At 42.0% G+C, this 22553-nt stretch overlaps 1 protein-coding gene across 2 annotated transcripts in view; it reads right to left on the reverse strand.

The window, feature by feature from the left end:
* The window catches only part of pdzrn3b (PDZ domain containing RING finger 3b), a 98809-nt gene extending 78250 nt beyond the window's left edge, over nt 1–20559 (reverse strand). The window contains exons 1-3 of one of the 2 annotated variants that reach the window (XM_082532724.1): nt 19691–20559; nt 12836–12922; nt 10864–10971 (exon numbers count right to left, since the gene is read on the reverse strand). In XM_082532724.1, coding sequence (XP_082388850.1) covers nt 10864–10971; nt 12836–12922; nt 19691–20404 — 909 coding nt within the window. In that variant the 5' untranslated portion in view covers nt 20405–20559. The remainder of the gene's footprint in view (nt 1–10863; nt 10972–12835; nt 12923–19690) is intronic. The other variant, XM_082532725.1, reaches the window with a different exon arrangement.
* Between the last annotated feature and the right edge of the window lie 1994 nt (nt 20560–22553).

Consider the following 22553-nt stretch of genomic DNA (forward strand, 5'->3'; position numbering starts at 1 on the left):
ATGGTAGGTATTTGCTATTAATTCTGTTAAAGAGAAAAATGATTCCACCTAAAGTTTCATGCTTACACTCTTGGATGAGAATAAATTGCAACCATTCAGTCCATCCTCTGTGTGAAGCAAGCCATTTTAGCTTCCTTCACTCTCGTTTTAAACCAACCATCTTGCAATTGGCTGCCCCTCGTAATCAAGTTTTAATCAGGAGGTGGGTGGGGCTTCTAGGCTCCAGAGCAGAGTTCCTGAGATGGCCATATTAGGGATATATCCTTTCAAATAATCCCTGGGATTATTAGCTCATTACTTGAAACTCAAATAATGTTCAACATGAGCCTCCACTTTCATAACAGTACATATGTGACAAAGTATAGGGGGGGAAAAAAACAAAACAAAACAGACAATAGGTCTCTCTTTAAGTTGGCATGTGTTGTTATATCCCAATTAGCCCAGATATTACAGAACATCTGTCTGTACAGGAGGGACAATTATGCACAGTGATGTCAACCTTGTGTGTTTTGCATCTGTTAAATCCTAATGGAGCCTCAAAAAAAGAAAAAAAGGAACCTAACATCTGCTGGCAGTGCTATCAACGGCCCCTAGTGCCGCAGCAGTGTGCAGTGCCTGATTAGGCTCACTTCAAAACAGCTTCAGACAAAGTTGTTGTCATTATGCAAGGAAATGTTATGTAGTGTGACTAATGTTGGAGTGACTGAGTCGATCTGGTGGGTTAATTAAAATGTAAGCAAATTTTCGATGCAATTTGGAACATGAGAATAGAAGTCGTGAATATGGCACAATATGAGAACTGTTAAAAAATAAATAAATAAAATCACACACTGCAAGCTTACTCTGACATGCTCCTGAATACATACTTTAATTATTGGCAAATGCAATGGTTTAATCCAATCACATTTGATCTGGAATACCAAGACTGACAGCATGACTGACGCACTTGATACAGTGCAGGCGTGGACTACAGCTCGCCACGCTACATTCATCATGCGCTGCTGGCCGTTATCGGTTGAATGGGCAGCCACCTAAGGCACGTCCCTCTCACCTCGCCAAGAATGTAAAGTCTCAGAAAGCCAGGAGGCTTAATGCTAAAATCAATACCTCTGACCCTGGACTCCTCCTGTGTTGTCCTTGCTGATGGTCAGTCGTGGACCTTTTAAGTTCTGGGGAACCATTAAGTTTAATGATTTCAGGAGTTAAGAAGAGATGAAGTGTTTCAGAACGTAGGGAGATCTTAAAGGCAGGCAGACTTGGAGACGCATGAAAAACATCTCTGATGTCACCACACAGAGGGAAGTGAGCATGATTAACAAGCAAGTTGAGATTAGAGTCCTACAGAGCTGTGGGAAAAGAAATGAAGTCCGCTTCATCATCTCGCTGGAACGACGACTGTAATCCTTCCATATGAGAGGAAGACAAGCATACTCTGGCACTTTGATTGATGAGCAAAATCTATAGCCTATAATCTGCAGGAGGACCGACGCTGGATCACACGGTGCCACACAAACCATGTTTAAATCACTGTCAGTAGCAATTTCCATAGAAACAAATATACAGAGTGTCTGCCGCCAACAAACAAGGGATGGAATCCATGTCATAAAACAGGAAAGTCCCTGTGTATCAACGCACCGGTCGTAAAAAACAGACTTGTGTCAGGCAAGAAACAACTGCAGGCACCGTTCGGCTCAATTTCTACTCTACAAAATGGAACAAACAAAAGCTGCATGCATAGGAACACCTTACCATGTATTCTTAAGTTTGCTGCCGGAGCTCAGCAGCCTGTTTCTCCACTTAATTGATTTCCCTGCAAGGAGTACTCCCTCCCTCGCCAGTCCCCGTTTATTTTATTATTTATTTGCCGTAATGCTCCTATCACAGTTCACTGGAGTTCACTATAGAGGCCTAATGTTACATGTTACAGTAAGTACTTTCAGTCTTTTTTTTGTCAAAGACTTCAAGACTTCTGGCTTCTTTGCAGCAGAAACCAAGCAGAGAGATTTACAACTTCTTAAAAGTACTAACAGTAAGTTTTTAAACTGTGGTCTGCACAATGAAGAATAAATCTGCTGACGACTGTCATCGCTTTCATTAGGCTGATGGTTTTAGGACTGTGCCACTGTTTCAGATCTGCTCTCTTGTGAGATCCCTGCTGTGATCATGTCAAATATTGAGAAAGCTACGCTGACGCGTGGCGCTATTTTTGGTGCAGCTGAATGGATGACGGGAGGACTGAAGTTTGAAGTGGCAATGTGCGTACTAAACTGTGGTCTTGCAGTCTCCCCGGGGAAGGAGTTACATGTTTTCTTGAACTGACTGACTATTTCCAGTTTGGAGGGGGAGCGCTGCTGTTTGATATGCAATAGAAATGATTAAATTGTCGTGCTCCAAAAGGGAAGAAAAAGGCAAATCACAAAAAAAAAAAAAGAAAAGTGTGTCGTCATGGTATAATTACTGTGACTCGTGTGCCTTTTTGTTGCTATTTAACAAGGCAATTTCATTGATAGTCTCTACTATGGTAGAATGCGAGCGTGAGAGAGAGACATTGGCAGGAACGGTGAGAGGGAGTGGGCGGTGATTAACATGCTAGAGTCAGGATGCATTTCAGAGGGGCACTGGGAGGAAACGACGGGCCATTACAGCACAACTAAGGGTCTGTTAATCAGCCTATTAGGGTTTAATTGAGGGTAGTTAATTAGGAGTCGGTGGGCAGTCTGTGCTCGGGGGTCAGGGGCTGACATGAGAAGCAGCTGACAGAGCAACCGGAGCTGATTGTTGCTGATGTATTTGCACAACGCCAGTGATTGATTGACAGGAAAATTGGTCTAAATTGCACCTATCTGTCCCTACCCGTTCTTAAACCTTTTAGGAACCATAAATTAAGCCCACTGTAGCTGTGAGCGAGGGAGCCAGTCGGGACTGTGTCGGAGCAGAGTGAGCGCGTTTACAGTGTGCCCCAGACTGTATGTCTCCACAAAAAATCATCACGCGCCCGCTCGCCTTTAAGGGCAGAAGCTGTTTAAAGTAAGTGGAAAATACAATTAATAAAAAAAATAAAATATAAAAAAAAAGCACACAAAGAGAGCAGCTTTCTGGCTACAGTGAAGTTTAAGCACACCTCACACTAACGCTACACTGACATGACTCCACATCTTAAAATCTAATTTTTTTCCCTCTCCCCCAATATGGAGTAGTGGAAACAAAGATGTGCTTGTCCTTGTTTCTTAAAGCCAGCTCTGCATAGGGCACTGGCTACTACCAGAAGCTGATTATGGACTCTTTTAAAGTTAGATTTGATTTAATGTCCTGCTCTTGCCTCAGCTGGACCACGGGGGCACAGGAATGCGGCCCGCTGCTAGGATTGGCCCACGTAGCCTGTGGTGGATTCATCCTGTCCAGGGCCAGTCAGGAGCAACAGAGCAGGGCCACATTCAGCTCGCCTATCTGGGGAATAAACACGTCGTTCCCGCACAGGGGCCCAAAATCCAATAAAGGGCCGGACAAAGGCCCGTTTCTTGCCTCAGAATGCCAAACAACATGTGATCCCCTTAAGGGAAATAACTATGTCTGCTCCTCATAGGCCTCCGGGTCAGAAATAACGCCTGGGGAACTTCTTAACACATGTCCTGTTAGAGAGGCCATGTGCAGTTTCAACTGGTTAGAGACAATAAGGGACAAGCCAATCATACCGGTCTGTCATAAGATGGCATTTAAAAAAAATAAATCCAGACATGAGCAACAAGCCAACAAATCCCACAATTTTAATCGCCTACTACATCAACTCCAATGAAACCAAGCTTTGCCAGCAAACAGTATCTGAAGGGAAACGAATGACAGGGTCGATGACAAAAGGCAGCATTTTGCTTTTGCTGGTCCTCACACCAAGGAGGAATAAAGGGCCATTGACAACCGTGCTTCGAACTCACCTCCAACAGAGCTCACTTCACATTTCATGTCAGTCACTGCTAAATGCTATCTGGCTGGGTTTTATGCTCTCTCTGACCTGGTGACTTGATACTCAAGGAGCTGCGGGGAGGCTTTAGGTGTTTAATGCTCGACTGTGGGCAAGCACACAACTCATACAGTGTCAAGGCTTAAAGCAAGGAGTGTTTCTGTGGCTGAGATATATTTGTGGTGCTGGTGGTGGTCAGGGTATAAAACAAAGACGTTTTTCTTTCAGACACTGTGTGCACAACAGAATGTGACTGAATGCTTGAATAAATAAATAAATCAGAGTTGAGGTTTTGGAAAAACATATAATTTGCTTTCACTCAATTAAAATAAACCAGTTGACACATATTACAAATATGTTAAAATTGTCTTTATAATTGTAAAGAACATCACAAAATGAAGACCAGTGCTGATTTTTTTTTTTGTAGATTTCAGTTTATTGTTCTCTTTAGTGTCCTCTGCTTTGAAAAATTTGCTCAAAGCACCTACTGGTGTCAAAGATTCATTCATTCACTTTTAAACTTGCACACTTTGATAGCTGCAGAGTGTTTCTGTGAGATTTCTGGACTCGTTCCAAACTATCAAGTCGCATCTCTTCGTCTTGGGTGAGTTTTTAATGGAACAATTTTATCTCAACCTCCTTACTGAAGCCAACCAGAAAAAAAAGGGTGCATAGCCTGTTAGTTTAATTAGTAAGCTATCAACGAGACTTCTAATCTAACAAACCCCTACTGGGTCATGGCCTACTTGGTCTCGAGACTATAAGATAAATGATCCTGCTCCACCTTCAACCTAATCGCTCGGTTACTCTTGAGTGATAATAGGAAAGTAAACTGAACTGAATTTTTTCACATTCGGTGACAGACTGCAAGTAGTTATGGTTGCCCAGAGATTGAGCGTGCGACATCATCACCATGTGGGCAACCACGTTCGATTGCAAGGTGACTGGGCTGGTCCAAACAGTCACGGTCTGACCTGACTGACTGTAATCACTCTGGTGAAGGTTTGCAAATAATCGCTGACTAATTTATAACCACAGACAGATTGAGTGGAACGCGTTGGCAAAGAGACAGTCTGCAATAACGAGCGCAACTCATCTGTGACGTGTCTTCTTGCAATAGGGGACTACGCTCCACAGGTTGCAAACTGTTTGGGTTGCTATCGAAAACCCAGGTTGCTAAGAGCGTCTGTAATTTAGCAGTTAAATTGTGGTTGTCACCATTTCTTTATTAAGAATTTATTTTTATTTTTTAAATATGGATGGACTCTGAATGTAAGCAGTTAAGTGAGTTTGTATTTTATGTATGTAGACAGTAAACAGATTATCAATTTTTGCTGCACAAACAACGTAATTGCTAACTTGAGCTCATTCAGCTGCAAACTTGTAACGGACCGACTCAATCCTTATCGCCGTCCCGACACACCAAAATCACTTTGAAGACAGAAACTGACTGCAATTTGTCACAGAACTGGACCCATTTTGGAAACAACCATTAACAACGGCAACAAGATTACAAGTTCATCATATATGATGACAGTAATGTTGGTGTAAAGGTGTGGGAGCTGGAGGTGTGGATGTTTTGATCGTTAGACCTAAGCATCAGACTAATATTGTGTTAGCTGTTCCTCTCCAGCTAACACAATATTTATATGAATGTGTAGAAGCTTTGCTTTGAGATTCTGGTGCCTTTTGGATCATATTGTGTTTATTTTCTAGTGAGTGACACTCTAATGTTTTATTAATCTGTTACTAAGACTACAGTAATTAGCCGCCAGTTTATGACTTCTCCATCCGTCCACCTCCACTCTCTCTTCTGGTCTTTTTTAATGTTATTTTTATTTGTTTTAAACAGGACTTTATAATTTTCACAAAATAAAGACTTCCTGTTTTTATACATAGACAAACAGCCATAGCATAGCTGTGGGAAAGTTAAAAAAACATAACCAAGATTTACCATAGAAATAATGATCTACAGTCATATATTATACAACCCAGTGCCAGAATTCTGGCAAAGTGTAGGAGACCTTTGAGCCCTGCAGCTAGTACCAAGTAAGAAGCTGCAGATGTGCTGCCTTAATAAGCACTACAGTTCTATATTCTAAATATTGAACTGAAATTAATTCTTCAAGCTGTAGCATCTACGATGCAGTTAACTTCAGCTCCAAGGCCAAAGCCCATCGATTATTCCAACCTGAAGTAACATAAGCTTGTGTTGAACATAATAAATATGATACGGGTGTTTTAGGACTAGTGCTCAAGTTTACACATTGTTACACATTCATATAAATATTGTGTTAGCTGGGACACATTCCTGCAGGCTAGCCACTGCTCTGATCAAAAACACAACAGGCGTAACACGTAGAGGCGGATATGTCCTAGTGTAGGGCTGTGCGATATGACCAAAATCTCATATCCCGATATAAGAATTCTATCGTCCCGATAACGATATAAATCACAAAAATGTAACATTTTCTGTAAATTCTGTGAATCTCGTGCAGCTCTACTTGCGGGAAGTGTTTCCAGCTGCGCGTCCTTTACCCGGAGTCGAGTGTTTTAACCGATGCATGAAACAATACATTTTTAGACATAAGTTGTAACGGCTGCCGTTTTCTTTGTGAGTATTTATTACACGGAGTTACACGGCATCCGATATATATCGTTATATCGAACAACCCTATCCTAGTGTCTGTTTATTTTAAAGTAACTGTTTCTGTTCACCTTCTGACCTAAACAAACAAACAAACAAAAAAAGCCTTGCTGAGGTTTTACAAGGTGACATTTACAACAGCAGCCCAGGCGTCTCCGTTCTCTTCCTAGCTTCACACTTTGGAGCCTACACAGAAAACATCCCGTTCACCCTGAGAGCTCAGGGGCAGCCATCCTGGGATTGTGACACTGGCTTAGTCACGTTGAATAGCAAAGAGGCTTGAAGAGAGTGGAAGTTCATTTATGTAGGAAAACGCACAGCAGCAAGAGGCTCTTTATCTGTGTGAAGTGAGGCTGAAGACAAAATGCTGGGATTACATTTACACGAGAAAAACATTCTTAATCAGATCTAAAAAGTCAACTCATGCCCGAAGACATGATTAGGGAAGTCGGGTACCAGTGCGAGGTTCAATCAGAACTTATTTATCAAATCCTGGCACAATCCCAGCAGATCCTGACCAGAGTGCTAAGATTCTGCAGCTTGCAGAGAGGTGAGCCAAAGCAAACACAACTCAAGGTTGTTTTTTTTTAAAAAAGAAAAAAAAAAAAAAGAAGTGTCTGAACAAGAAGGTACTCGTGTGCTGATTCATACCAGCCTGCAGCTCGGTTAGAGGACAGCCATCTGCTGTCGCACTCCCCCGCTAAGAGCCTGTTATAGCAGGACAAGCCACGAATCATCAGGTACATGTTACATCCATATAGATTTACTGGAACTAACACTTCTACTACAGGTAGAGAAAAACAGCGGGGCTGATGACAGCGCTGCCTCCACAGGTGCACGAGCATTTCACTGCTCCGTAATGTGATTGGTCCTTTACAGAGCAGTTGAGCCCCCATGGCAGGATTTTGAAGGGCTGTCAAAACGATCCCATCTATAGGCTTGCAAATCAGATTTCATGAGTTAGGATAAAAAAAACCAAAAAAACCCCCCAAAAAGCTATTTTTTTCCCCATTTCCACTATAATGGAAAATGAGGGCACTGATGCTAAAAATAAAGGATTCCACATTTATTAATTATTTCTTATTAAAGCTGTATTAATCAATATTTTTTCCCCTCTTAGGGCAGAGGAAATGTGCAAAGGTGCATTATGAAAAATCGTTTATAGTTACAACCCACTGAGAATGACTGAGGCTTTTTAGAACCTCTTATAGCCCAGAGTTTTGATATTCAAACTCCAGTACTTTGTTTTGCAAGTAGCTTATCAGACTCGCAAACAACACATGAGAGTGTTGGTTTGTTGATGAACACAGCAGAGCATCAAGCAGTTAAAAAGACCGATGGCAGAATTAAAAGGAAAGCAAATGTGAGACTTATATTCTTAAGGCTCAGCCAATTAGAGTAAAAAATAGGACGGCAGCCTCCTTTTGAAATAAATTAGCGGTTGCCTGGTGACTGGGCTAATTTGCTTTTTGCTGCTCTCGCCGACTGAGAGCCAACCTGCCTCTAAACAACACATCCCAACTCAGAGTAAGTGCAATCGCTCTCAGACAGATTGGTGACGGTTTGCAATCAATCTGAGTCAGATTCTTGTTACATTCCTCTGTAAAAGTAATGTTGTTGAGCGTCATCGTTTTGCAGACATGTAGCCATCCTCTTCTCTCTTATTCCATTTCAAATCTATGAGGGGCTGCTTGGACTGTGAATGAAAAAGTTAATGTCAATTTCTGTATGTGGGCACAGCAACAGGTTTCCATCAGATGGCAACAGGCAGCTTTTACCAGTTTATCACAGTTAGTTACCGTGTTAACACAAACAGATTGCGTCTCACTGCCAACTTGATTCTATTCAATTACAAATACACAGCAGAACGATAGACAGACTCATTCTTATTGTTGTTCCGTTGCCATCGTCATGCATCAAAACGTGCTTTGATGCAAAGTTATCCTTGGACCACTTCAGTCAAAAAAAAGATTGTTAGTTTGTCGTCTGCTTTTCACTTTTCCATCTACTTGTCTAAGAAAAACGAGCTAATTTCAGAAGTAAGAACATGGATTTAAAAACCAATCTGAAGATATCACCTTGGCCTCGGGGAACGTTCGGGCAGGCAGGAGGATTAAAAAGATAAACTGGAAAATTACTCGTAAAAATTGAGCGCCGATGATTAGCTGTGGGCCTAATCAGAAAAGGAAACCTCACAACCTGCCTGATATTTACACATCCTGCAACCATACTGAAAAGCAGCACAGATAAAATTAAACAAAGGTCTTAAGCAAGCATGATTTCCACTACTACTACTACAAAAAAGGATAACACAGCAGTCACGGATATCATATTTTATGTGCATGAAAAACAATCTCTGGTAAAACATGAGATAAACCAGGTTTGACTGTTCCTGCAATTCCAGCATACATCACAGGATGCTAAACAGGACACAGTTACAGGCTGCTTGGTTTCTACCAAACACCGTGAAACTGCCTTCAGGCACTTAGGCTTCATCGTCTTTGATTCTTGACAGCGAACAAACAAAGTTCACAGACCCAGTCACCTCAGGTCCAGAATAAAAGCTGTGCAACAGCAAATTGTGTTTTGATGTCACATTTCTTATTGTGGTCCAGGAATCCGTGACATTGTACTTTCTTGCTTCAACCAGTCAACCAAAAAAAAAAAAAAAAAAAAAAAAAAAAAAAAAGCAGCCTTGGAAATATAAGCTGCCTCGCTCTCAGGTTTCCCTTCCGATGAATGGCGTAAATGTGAAGTATCGGCCTTTAACGGTCTATTAAATCTGATGATTTATTTGCTGGGTATTGTATGGCAATCCCTCACTTCTCGTCAAGAAAAGGTTACTTTATAGGAACCTGTGCTACCTCCTTAGGCCTTTCCTGCACTGGAGAGATTCTGTGGCTTCACCTACAATAGCGCGAAAACAATATGAAAAACACGAGGGAAGCATTATCCTATAGCAAATTCCGTCCTCTCCGCTCCGGATTGGCTATCACAGCATTAAACCCCATAGATACACCTTCTCAAGTAACCAAATACAGCGACATCTGGCCCATTAACGCATGCATCCTGTGCTTACACGCGCCCAGGCAAACATGTGCACGCAAACTCATAAAGCCAAGCAGGGCAGATGCTCGCAAAGACACACACTTGTACACGTTCGTGTGACATATGAGCTAATCTCCCCACACATCAGCTAGCAGCCCACGGCAAGTCCCTTTAGGTCTCGAGTCGCTGATCTCTGAGTGGCTTTTTTGGTTCAACCGGCCCTCGTTACGAGGTCTTAAGTTGCAGAGAGCACCAAGACACTTGACTGTGTTAGCTCAGGAGGTCTAAACCAAAGACAAGCACATCATAACCTCTCAGTCACGACGTCGCCAGATTTACAACCATATTATTTGGAACAACAGCGTGAGGCTTTCTCCAGAGGACTTGTGGCATTTTTTTTGCAAGTAGTTAGCATTCGACTGCATAAATGACAGGATAGAGCGATCAGCGGAGTCCAGATGTTGGGAGTCTTCTTTTTTTCGTGTGTGTAAACACTTTCCACAAGCGTCTCTGTGAGCAATGAGCTGGTCAAAAATGCTCCGGGGGCAATTTCACTGAGGTTTAACAATAAAGCCAGCGACAAGCCATATTTGTCATCTTGCGGCCGGCGGTAATACACACTTGCAATTGACATAAACGACTCATTTCAAAGCAGCCGTTGTGAGCGATTCTGGTTGACAACCATTCTATAAAAGCAACCTTTGTGATGCTGAGTTTTTCAATGGATCCCTCAAGTTGACCTCAGGGTGAGCTGGCCTTTCCACATCAAGTTCTGTTTAGAGACGAAAGGGGGACGCTTCATGGCTGCTCTGTCGAAAGGGATTTATTTGCTGGGACGAGAGAAGTAAAAGACATCTTTTCCTCTCCCTCGCTATCAGCCAGCAACAGTAAAGACAGACAGCCTCGCCTCAGGTTTATCTCGGCCTATCTGCAATGATGCCCTACTTGACATCGCCAATGTCGACTGGTAGAATCGTATCAGAGACGTTCACCGTCTGCAGGATTGACTTTCGGGAGCGCCAACAAAAGGCCAAAATGCTAATTCAGGTTCCATACGTCACGCATTGCGTTCAGCTTGAGCTCAGAGCTCAAACATACACAAAGATGGAGTGATTCTTTGGTGTTTCTCCCTCTTTATGGTGCAGACAGTCATTACATCAGTAGTTCCCCCCCTCCCATTTACATGAAGCATTACAGAGGAGGACACACATACCTCTATTATTCTGTCGTGGATCTGAAGGCCTCCCTCTTTGTCTGCTGGACCTTTCTCCACGATCTTGGACACAAAGATTCCTTCATTCGAAGTGCTGTCGTTGTCGTCCTGCGGGAATAAATTGCAGGCATGTTCAGCGGATTAATGGAAGCACAGCGCTCACAGGGCTCGTTAAGGAAAGGAAAGCCTATAGAAGTCTCAATAAATCGCGCAATAAAAGTACTTTTAAAAAACACTGGAAACACTGGGTTTGGTTGTTGTGGGCAAAACCACATGAGCGTCTGTACAACGCTTTGCAAGCCTACAAAGTTGAAGGTTTAGTTCACCCAAATAACAAAGAAAAAAAAAAAATCCCAAGCAAACTATTGCTGCCACCCCTATAAATGACACAAACAACATTTAGTTTGGCCTTGAGATTTAAGGGAGATTTCCAGTGAATCCACAAAATTTTACTGCCAGCAGTTTCTTTTACTGGCAGCAGTAATTTCCAGGCAGATATCTCAAATCAGGGCACACAGAAAACAAAAATATCTGGAAGGCTCAACAGCAACAAGACTAAGTGAAAAAATATGGCTTTTTGCAATTTCTGTGAAATGCCCTTTTAACCCTACCCTTGAGTGTGGACTTAGGGATAAGCTTTAACTTCACATGCTTCCCAGGCCTTAAAGGGTTGACCCTGGTCTACAGAAGGGCCTAAATGTTGACACGCGGACATGCTGTAGGGGCATGAAGTAGCCTACATCCGACTCTGTGGCCGTGACCCCAGAGTCAGAGCTAAGTCTGGGTTAACAGCTATGTTAGTACTCTCTTTAAAACCACATGTAAATGTGTACCACACTCCTGCTGGGCTCTGTGACACAACTACATTTTACTAGGTACTTAAAGAAACCCCAGAAGTTACAGAACAGATGCTAATTAATAATTTCTGGTCTGCTTCCTCTTTCAGGGACATCGTGTACAGTGTTAACACTGCAGTGCTTTTGCTGCAAGTTCCACAACATGCCTACTACTACTTTGCCTCACCGCTATCACATGAGCTGCAGACAAACAAGCTCATCTAGGAGACCACAAATCCTGGCAGTTGATTGCGCTCACCATGCCATACCAGTATAACAGCCACATGAAACACACATGTCAAAGGCTGCTAGGATATTAGCCACTTCCAATTCTAATGAGTAGCTTCTTACACCACCTGATGATTTGAGGCTCACTAGGAAAGCAAAAGCCAAGTATTATCTCCGCTGTCGTACAAGTTTGATGCATGGCTCTGTCACAGCAACTCCACGAGCAAATCTACGGTTAAATGTCGATCTTTTTATAGCTTCCTGCTATAAAAAGTTTTACTGCGATAATCTATGTCACTGCTGAAAAGTGCGTCACTGTGGCTGTGGAAAACCAAGTCTGCAACAGTGGAAGTGAAACAGATACGGCATTTCAATAAGACCTCGGCTGCAGAAAGAAGCTCCGTGTATGGGAGATGCCAGCGTTGAGATATTTTCCAACCCTTCACTCGGCAGAGCGCGTGGCATCATTAATGACTTTAACTTCAGGGGCCTCGAGGCAGAAAGCGGCTGAGAAAAGTTCAGTCTGGGTTTAAAAGACCCTTTCCTCTCCTCTGTGTTTACCTCACCACCAAAATCCCCTCAATTAGAGACAAAACAACTGTGGTGGAAGCCATAATCCCAGATTTAACTCCCATAAAAGTAATTATAGTTTTTTTTAATCTGTAATGCCAAATCCGCTAAACCAGACCAATATATAAACACAATAAAACTTGATAGATGCGGTCCATCTATCCACAGTCAAAAACAAAACCAAAAAAAAAAAAAAACCATGCACGACTGTCTAAGTTGCGGCAGTCAGCACAGAGGAGGCTTGTGGTACTTCCACTATTTGCCATTTGACACTTGGCTGATCACCGGGGAGGGGGTGGGGGAGACGGAACCTCCAAGTTGCTCAGCTTTCAACCTACCACGCATGGCCTTCCTCCTATGATGTTAAAACCCAGAGAGCCGCCCTCACGAAGAAGGACAACGGTCACGCTTTTAGTCTCGCCTTCCTACAAACAGACAGGAGAGACACACGTGAGCAAAGAGATGGCAGGAAGTTATTCAACATAGACAACAACTCAATATTAATCTTAATTAATCTTTTTATTCTTTTAAATTCAAAGAGTGAAACTTTCAAAACACAGGGGCTATATTGTACTCATATTTTGATAGCATCTGTCTAACTTTCAGGTTGTATTCACCAGCTACAACTGCTGCAAGCAAACAGATGTTCCTAATTCTCTGTGGTAGCCCAACAACAAAATAAGAAACTATTGACTGCTCTATTGTCAATAAACTCTCTTCATGCCGTGTTTGTCATTAACATCCAGCCAAACATGGTTTCTTCAAAAGAAAATATCACTTGCTGCTCAAAATGGCCAAATACTCACTACATAGCAGAAAGCAAACAAACACTGTTAGCTTAGTAGCCAGATCTTTTCAGCAGTTCCTTGAATCTTTTGGTTAGACATCTTTGTGTATTATGGTACTGCTTCTGCTGTGTAACTATTAAAGGAAATCTTACGTGTAAAAAGTTCAGCACATGACCAAAAGAACCGGGCTGTCAACACATTACACCATGAAGCTCCCAGCGCACCATTTGTGTGCTGGTGTTAATGACTCACCAACCTCGCTCTGTAATTTTACAGAGTCTGCCAAAGCTGCTGGAATATGCATGTCCATCAATCTGCATGTCAAAGTACCCTGAACCTCAAGCTGCCCCCAATGTGCCATCAAAGTGTGAGTGTCTGCATGAATCTTAGGCTACATCCACACTAGCCCTCCGCTATCTTTGTTTAATTGGTCACATGACTGCATCACATGACTAAAACGTGTCATCGTTTTCGAAAAGGCTCCGGGTTCACTGTCACTGCAATGCCAAAACGGCGTTTTCAAATGTATCTGCTTTGGAGAGCGTTTGAAAACGCTGCGTTTTCCTTGACCGAAAACGCTGTCTCAGTGTGGACGGAAGGCCAAACCGGAGAGAAAAAGATGCGTTTTCAAATGAAAACGTATTAGTGTGGACATGGCTTCAGGCAAAGCACTTATGTGTATGTATATGTGTGAATGAGTGAATAAAGACTTGTACTAGAAAATGCTTTGAGTGCTCAGCTAGAGTAGAAGCACTTCACAAGTACCAGTCCGTTTACAAATTAAGCTAGTCATTATTCAAGTTAACTCTGAATTACTTATCATAAATGATTTGATTACAAGTAACAGTTGTGCATAACTAAAAACAGACAACTTCAGTCTCAGGCCCACAACCATTTTTTAAAAAAAATGCCAATCCAGTGCTAGCCAGTGTTGGTGTAACATATGAACTACAGCATCCATGTATATAGATTACTTGTTCGTTGTAACTTTAAAGTCAAAAGGTCAGCTTTGTAATTCAAATACTGTTATTTTATTCCAATGAAGGAACTGGTTGCTATTGAAGTGTTCCAACATTTCCCTGCTCCTTTTGTTGTGCAGAGTGGAATCTGGCCATTGAGCCGGTCAGCATGTGAAGGTCATTTAGTGAGATGACAAAGAGATTTGCAGTTACACAGTTGGAGCATTCGCATTGTCCTGACCCAGGGTGATAATAAGAGTCTGTCAGCTGCTACAAAGCTCAATTCCTCTTGTTGAAGAAGTACCTGCAAGCTAAGCACAGCTCCACAACGTCGCTGCTGAGGAGGACTAAGATGCTGGTGCTACAGTTCAGAACTGCAAAACTAGCAAAAGCGAGTTTCTTTCTAGTTAGGTGGTGGACAAACTGCTGCCTATATCAACCTGTTATGCAGTGAGCTAAAGTGGACAAACTCGGGTAAATTTACAGTGGGTTACACACCTTCTGGACAATATAAATGAGCACAGGATGGTACAAATTTTTCGCTACAACATAACAGCTGGTATGTAGTTTCTAATGGCCGGAATCTTGTAATGTAACAAGTTACTTTAGCTTCTTCAAATTTCACCATTCTCCAGGGCTTAGCCAGCACACCCAGCCTGAAATGATGACCAGGTCAAAGAAGAGAACCGCTCTCTCACGAACCGTTGTCCTATGTAAATGAATACACCAGCGGGCCTCTTGACTCAGAAGCTACATGACATGAAAACCTCTGGGAAACTCGCAGAGTCAGCCCTTAATCTGTTTTTTTAAGGAGGACTTAGAGGGGAGCTATGAGGTAACATAATTTCAGCTGCCGCTCCAGTATTCTGCGAAACACTGAGACTAAATATAAAGCAGATATTACTGGCATGTACAGCATCCTGACTGCCATATAGCCTAAAAACACCAGCATGTGCAAGTCTGGCCCTGCAGGAATGTGCGCTTCTGTCACGACAGCATTAGTGGCACATGCTTCCGAATTATAGTGAACTACAGCCGTCGCTGTCAACAAGAAGACAGTTGGGCATTATGCTTGTTGAGACAAAGTGGAATTAATATGACAAATGAAAAAAAGGTACAAAGCAATTGGCTTTTCCATCCTCTTCACTTATGCTGAATGTGTCACAGGCCTCAAAACAAACTAGTCTTCAAATTTCATCCACAAGAACCATTAAAATGAACAATTATGAAGCTTTTCTTCCCCCCCCCCTTCCCCTCTCTTCCCTTCTCACCACATCTGCAAACACTCTAACAATGATCCAACCCCCCAAAAATGAAGTAAACGTCTTCAGGATGAGGTTGCAAATTTACTAAAAACATCAGGTGTGCTTGAGTTATATTAAAGACTAAAAAGAAAAACTGATGTGCTAAACACCACCAATTCAAAACAAAACCGTGGAGACACAATGACATGGGCGCTACAGCAAGTAAACAAAAGCTCCGTGGGGAGAAAAAAAACAACAACAAAACTTTGTTGGTGAGGTAAGAAATGGCACGCTGGCAGTGAAACTTTAGTCTGCTGCTCACTTGTGACTTGGCACACTCACGGTGAGCCTTCACCTCAGCACTCGTCACACTTTCCGAGTCTGTCCTCCATCAAGCTGCCTTCCCCCTGTCTAACTCTTAATATAGTTCACCTAATTATAGTGTAGGTACTGTAATACAGAACAAAAAGGGAACATATTGATTTATAAACTACTGGCATGTGGTCAAGAGACAGAAACTCAGTGACCTTGTAAATGTAGGGCAGTTTACCCCATTAATGAGGTAGTGAAGTCTATTTCAAATCAATGACAAGGATTATCACTCAATGCTAATGTATATACACAAAGGAACCAGCAGCCTAATGCATTTTTATTAGACGAAATGGGCATTTTCAATGAATACATGATGGCTTTTATTAATGTGATCTGTCATGTTCAATTGATAGCCACGCTTGTGAAATAACTAATAGCTTCCTTTGTTCTGTTAAGCTATCTCACAGAGCCCTGCTTTAAAAAAAAAAGTCCACAATTAGCCTAATCAGTTTGAGGTCACAATTACTCCAATCAAATTCAATGCAGGATCGATCAGTTTGATGTCTTGTGATTTTAAAAGACACTTGTTATTAGATCAAGAACCTTTAATGCTGTCATCTGCAGCCAAAGGGGATCTTGGTTCAAAAACACAGATCCAATCTTTTATGGAGAGTGTGACAACACTTCTAACAGCCCTGCAATGAACCACAGTAAAGATCTGAGCTTTTTGTTCATTGATTTTCCATCAGTTTTATTTGTCTTTCTTGCATTTAGTATTAAATAATCTTTCTTTTAAATACCAGTCAGTTACTCCTCATCTCCCAGTTTTTGGCATTAAAAGACATTGAAGTTGAGGAGTGGTGGAATCTCTAAACTAAAGTAAGTTGCCAGTCAGCTGTAACAATGGACTTGCATTCATCCTTTGGTAGTGATCTGATGATCAGTACTGAGCAAAGGTTTTGAGCCAACACTCTGTTTGCTAGGACATTGGGAAATAGGAGGCAGCGATTTATTGAAACATGTGCAAACATACAGGAAAACACAGTTTATAAGGCAAGCACAGAGTTAGCGCAATTCTAACGAGCTTGAAAACTCGAATTTGCTAAGACCACCTTTATTCTTCAGCACACCCTGAACTAGTTCTCCAGGCTCCCTGAACAACATTCAGAGCTCTTCTTTGGATGTTGGCTGCCTTTTGTCCTGTTCTCTGTCAAGATGCTTCAGTAATGTTGATGTCTGGGCTTTGGGGTAGCCAATCCATGACTGACAGTGTTCCACAGTATGTTTTTCTATCCAGGTATGTGTTTGGGAACACTGTCATACTGAAAAATTAAGTTGTTGCCAATCAGATGTTTTCCAGGTGGTATTGCATGGTTGATCAAAATCTGACTGTACTTTTTGGAGTTCATAATTCCATCAATTTTGACAAGATCTCCAACACCACCAGCTGAGATGCAGCCCAAACGATGACGGAGCCCCCAGCGTGTTTTACAGGTAACTACCGGCACTCACTGTTATACCTCTTTCCTGACCTTTTATTTTTGGTTCAATAATTTGAAACAAAATTTTCAAATCTGAATTCCACAGCCCAGAAGATGATTTTCAGCTTTTCAGTTGTGTAATTTAGCATACTTCAGTCTTTCGTCCCCGTTTCCCTTCCTTAAGAATGCCACCCTCCACTGAGACCATTTCTGATGAGGGTTCAATGAACAGCAGATGGGTTAACTGCAGGGCCAGATGCATCTCTCAGGTCCCGTGTCAGGACTTGTTATATTTTTAATATTTTTTTAAGGGCATGATTTTCAGCTGCTGCTTGGTTAGTTTAACAGGCTTCCCACTTCTCCCTTTGTCTACTTTCAAAATCTCTGAAAATGGTCAAGTGCAGAGTTGAAAACGAGTGAAAATACCACAAATATCCAAAGAAAACTTTACAAAGCCTGGACAGTGCCAAAAACTGCTTTAAAAAAGAAGAATGCCACAAAGGTTGCAAGAAAGTCTGGCTTCTTTAATATAACCTAAAATATAAAGAAATATCAGGTAGCCTGAGACTTCTGCATAGTACTGCATGTCATAAAACTGCATTAAAACCTTTTTCCCCCAATGATCTTTTGAATTGTGAAATGCACCTCCCATTGGATGCACTCCATTTAGCGCGTTCCAGGTCCGTGGTATTGTGAATGCTGGCTCACTAGCATGGCTTCAATGGAGTAGGTCCATCAGACAAGTCATTACCTGGGCTTTTGCTGCTTTGGCATGTCAAAATATCCCTTTTCGGAAATTACCAATAACACACTGATGTAATTAGGCTCTTGATTACTGAAATCATGAGAAAGAAAAAAAAAGGGAGCAAAGATTTTGGACAGACTGCCTCTAACAGCTAATCCCAGTTCGTATTCACATTTGTGAGAGAACCTCATTCCTGTTCACTGCTTGACTGGATCCAATGAAAGGCCTTTCGAGATAGAAAGAAATAAAGAAACCTCTTCTAACGAGTTGCAATATCACCCACAGATATTAAATCTCATCCTCAGAAAAGTTCTCAACCATTCCTGTATCTCATACATATGTTCAAAGCATGCCTCAAGTGCAGATGTTATTCCTTCTGTTTTTACGTTAGAACAGCCACAATGGCAATAACACACTTAATGTAGAGCTCAATGGCAGGACTGAGATGCCGCTGTCAAATGAGCTATGATAACTTGCTGCGCTACAGGCCCAGGAAGCTTCTTTATACCAGCATGAGCGATTTCCCGATTTGCCTGCATCGGTGCTTTTGATGCGCAATTTACCAGTCTACTAGAACACATTTTACTGGGAGCTGAGCCCGTAATGAACAAATGAAAGCACTCAGCAAAAGCAGGGGGAGGAAAAGAGAGTGAAATCTTTGATAGGTGATTTATTAAAGAACTTCTGGGACATAAAAAGGGTGTAATTTTTTTTTTTTTTTTTTTTTTTAAAGGCACATCCCATTCATCCATATTTCTACTAATAATTATTTCTCCTCTAAAACAAAACCCTGACCACTCCCATTTGCTAATCCCAGCAGCAGTGCAAGCACCATACACTAATTCAATTCATTACCAGATTTATGAACTCCTGCATCCTTTATGATGTTGATAATGGGCCACTGGGTTTATAAATTTGAACCATAAAACATCCTTACATCAGCTCTTCCTCAGCCCCCCCCCACCTCGCAGGGGCCTTGCACAGATCAAGCTTTACTGTTTTTAAGGCCTTTTGGGACCTCATAAGCCCTTACTAGCTCATTCAACTTTGGTGCCAGCAACTCTGCTGCAGCCCTGATTCTAATTTGTTATGATGCTCTCGGGGGAAAGGGCGAACATCCGATGACAAAAAGCCTCAAACAAGCATGCTGTGAGGGGGTGAGGCATTATAACTGGAACCTGGTTCTTGTTGTGTACAGAACTGCAGTAAATATTTAGCCCTCCCCCCACCCCACATTTACTGCCAGCTGGCCAAGAGGCACAGCTGACATCCATGTCTCAAAGCAGGCAGCCAAGGCACGAAGTTCTCCTGGAAACACCAGGGGGAAAAAAGAAAAAAGCAGAATCGCCAACAACATTGACTTCCTTTTCCAGTTGGGTTGAAGTTAAACAAAAAGGCAGCCACCCAAACAACAAGGAGGCCCAGTTAAAGTAACATTTTAAGAACTCCCATAGTGCCGACAAAAACATGCTGAGGAAGATATTTTACTATAAAAGTTGGCCTTAAGGCAATTGCCTTATGCGCAGCGCATGTCAGGATCAACTTTAAGTTGCAGTGGAATTATTTTATTCTCACAGAACACAGATTTTCCAGGCGTCACACTGTGGATGACAGCAGGGAGAAGCTACTGGGAATCACTCAGAGCAAAAACTTTTCCTGCTTACCTTGCAGGAGAAAGCCACGGTCTTGGTGAGGGAGTCGATCCTCTCGCTGTATTCTGTGAATTTCTTCTGATACTTGAGCGCTGTCATCTGCAGCTCGCTGTGCACGGCGGAAAGTTGTGCCAGGAGAGCCTTCTCCCTCTTGTTTGCTTCTATGGTCTGCTTCTTGAACTCCCTATCCAGGATGATCATTCTGCACTGCAGCGCGCTGTTGTGCGCCTTCAGGGCTCTCAGGCAGCAGTGGCTATTTGATTTCTGCTCCTTTTGGGTGAGCATCAGCCCGCAGCCGCTCTCGCAAACCTCCACCGGTCTGTAGTCGCACGTCTCCCGCATGTGAGCATCCACGTCCCGCAGGTTGAGCACCTCGCTGCATCCTCTGTTCCTGCACTTCGCCGGGGAGTAGTCGCACATCTCGGCGTGCTCGGCCAGATGCTGCAGCTTCACCACGGCATCGCAGCCCCTCGTATGGTTATCGCATTTAATCTCCAGCTTCAGGATGAGGTTCTTTAGAGGCAGGACGTGGTTCAGCTCTTTGGTGGAGATCCGCTGACATTTGACCGGGCAGCTGCTCTGCTGGACGACCCAGGGCAGCACGCAGCCAGAGCAAAAGACGTGACCGCACGGAGTCGTCAGCGGGTCCTCCAGGACTTTATTGCACAAGTTGCATTTGAAATCCGGGTCCACAGTCCCCTTGAAGCGGTCCAACTCGAATCCCATGGTTTCCCTAAATCCAGAGACAAACTTGTGGACTCCCCACCCCCGCAGATCTAAGTCGGAGGAGCAGTGGGGCGTTTTTCTCTTAGCTGGTCATTGGTGGAGCGTTCGCCGAGACCTACTTGCTCCGAGCTCTCCTCACTGTCTAAACTCTACTAATTGACCGAGACTTTTTGGTGCCTTCAGGAGCGCCTCGTACGCGAACTCTCTAAAGTTAGAAGTTAGAAGTTTTTCACCCTGAAAAATAGATATATTTCGTTTCCTTTGCACGCAAAAAAATGTTTTTTGTAACTGCAAAGGAAAAGGTGAAATCAGGAAAAGGTGACAATTTTTAGGGCCGTTTATGACACGTAAAAGCAACAATTTCTGAACCAAAGTGTGAGAAACGGCAAACTTCTTTTATTCCGTCACAATTCAGCCTTTATTTCTACATTTGGAGCAAGTTACAGGTGATCAGTGCATGAAAAACATCAAATTCGAACGCATCTTCACTTCGTTTGCGTGACTTCAGCTTTTAAAATCTACACTTCTGATAGTCAGTGAAGGCGACATTCCGAAAGTTTTCTGCCGTAACTACTCTACTAACGGCGCACAGAGTACTCAGCCACTGGGATAAAAAGTAGCTTGCGCATTTCTTTTCAAATAGAAGAATGAAATAAAGATGAGATGTCATTTGTTTATCCATGTAACCAGTGAAAATATTTTTTTTCTTATTTATTTCTATTTATTTCTGCAAAAAATAGAGTCTGACTAATAGTTTTGGGAACTAAAACTAAAGTTTTCAAAGTTTTATTGTCATATGCACAGTAAAGAAACATGTTTTCCTATACGATTACATTCTTCCTTTGATATCCGTGACGCTAAACAGCAAAAGAAATCCCATATAAAATAGGTAAATAGAATAAATGATCATTTAAAACAATACAAAGAATTATAAAGAACTATAATGAGTAACTGTGCGGTTATGAGTTCACCTACCAATGCCTTTAGGGTTTTTTTTAGGTTTTTTTTTACTTATATACAAAGTCTGAATTGTTTAAAAAAGAAAAAACAAACAGAATATATCATTCAAATGTTATATAAAAACAAGGATACAATGCTTTATAAAATCCCATAAACCTATAAAGTCTACGGCTGTATATTTAGAGGATAAACAGCCATTTCATTTCATAAATGTTAGTTTATGAATGTTACTCACCACACAGAGGGTGAGCGTTCAGGCATGCACAACACTTGTGAAAACAAGCATCTTTGGAAGGACATTACCCAGTACAACCACAAGAGAGACTTCAAGTTACAACACACTTTAAGAGGGGGTGAGATCAGGTAAAAGTTGGGGAAATCAACACAGATCACAATGCGAGGTATGACAATGAATATCTGAGGCGCCGCCGAAGGATTCGTGTTTGAACACACCCCTCACCAGAGGCCTTACCTAAAGAAAGCGTGATATTGTTTTACCACTTTGACACTCTGATCTGAGTCCACTTCCAATACCAGCAGGAGGGCATGTAGCTCTGAATGCGTTTGAATTTTAACGTAAACTCCAGTGGACACACTGGTTTCGCCCTAGAGAAGGAAAATAATAGCCTCTGTTGCTAAAGCAGACAGTCTGTGTCGGACCTGACCCTGCCGTGATTAGATACCCATTCCTACTGGTTGCCTCCTCTTTCGGAAATCCAGTTTTATGCAATGCCATGCTCAATAAAACCTTTCCATATGTGCGTTATCCAGAACTAAAAACACGGGCTTATCAAAGACTTCATGGACAACGCGTGATAGAGAGAGTCTGAGCTCGTGGGTAATCCTACACTGATGTTATGGGATGGCTTAGATGGAGTGGAATAAAAACTCCCTGTGCAGAACACCTCGAAGATTCTTGTACTGCATATACTACAGCATGTGATTATATTATATATTTCTTAGCCAGTATTCTTCAGGTCATGACTTCATTTTTTTTTAAAAAAGATCATCTTTTTTTTTGATTATTTTATTTTAAATTTCCAAAATATAACACAGAAACAAAAACAAAAACAACCTCCCCCCCCAAAAAAAAGAAAAAAAAAATATATATATACACACACACACATCTACACATATATATACATATATACATACATACACATACACAAAAACCTGAAATTAATGAAAG

This window comes from Aulonocara stuartgranti, assembly GCF_965226115.1.
Source record: "Aulonocara stuartgranti genome assembly, chromosome: 5".
Classification (NCBI taxonomy): domain Eukaryota; kingdom Metazoa; phylum Chordata; class Actinopteri; order Cichliformes; family Cichlidae; genus Aulonocara; species Aulonocara stuartgranti.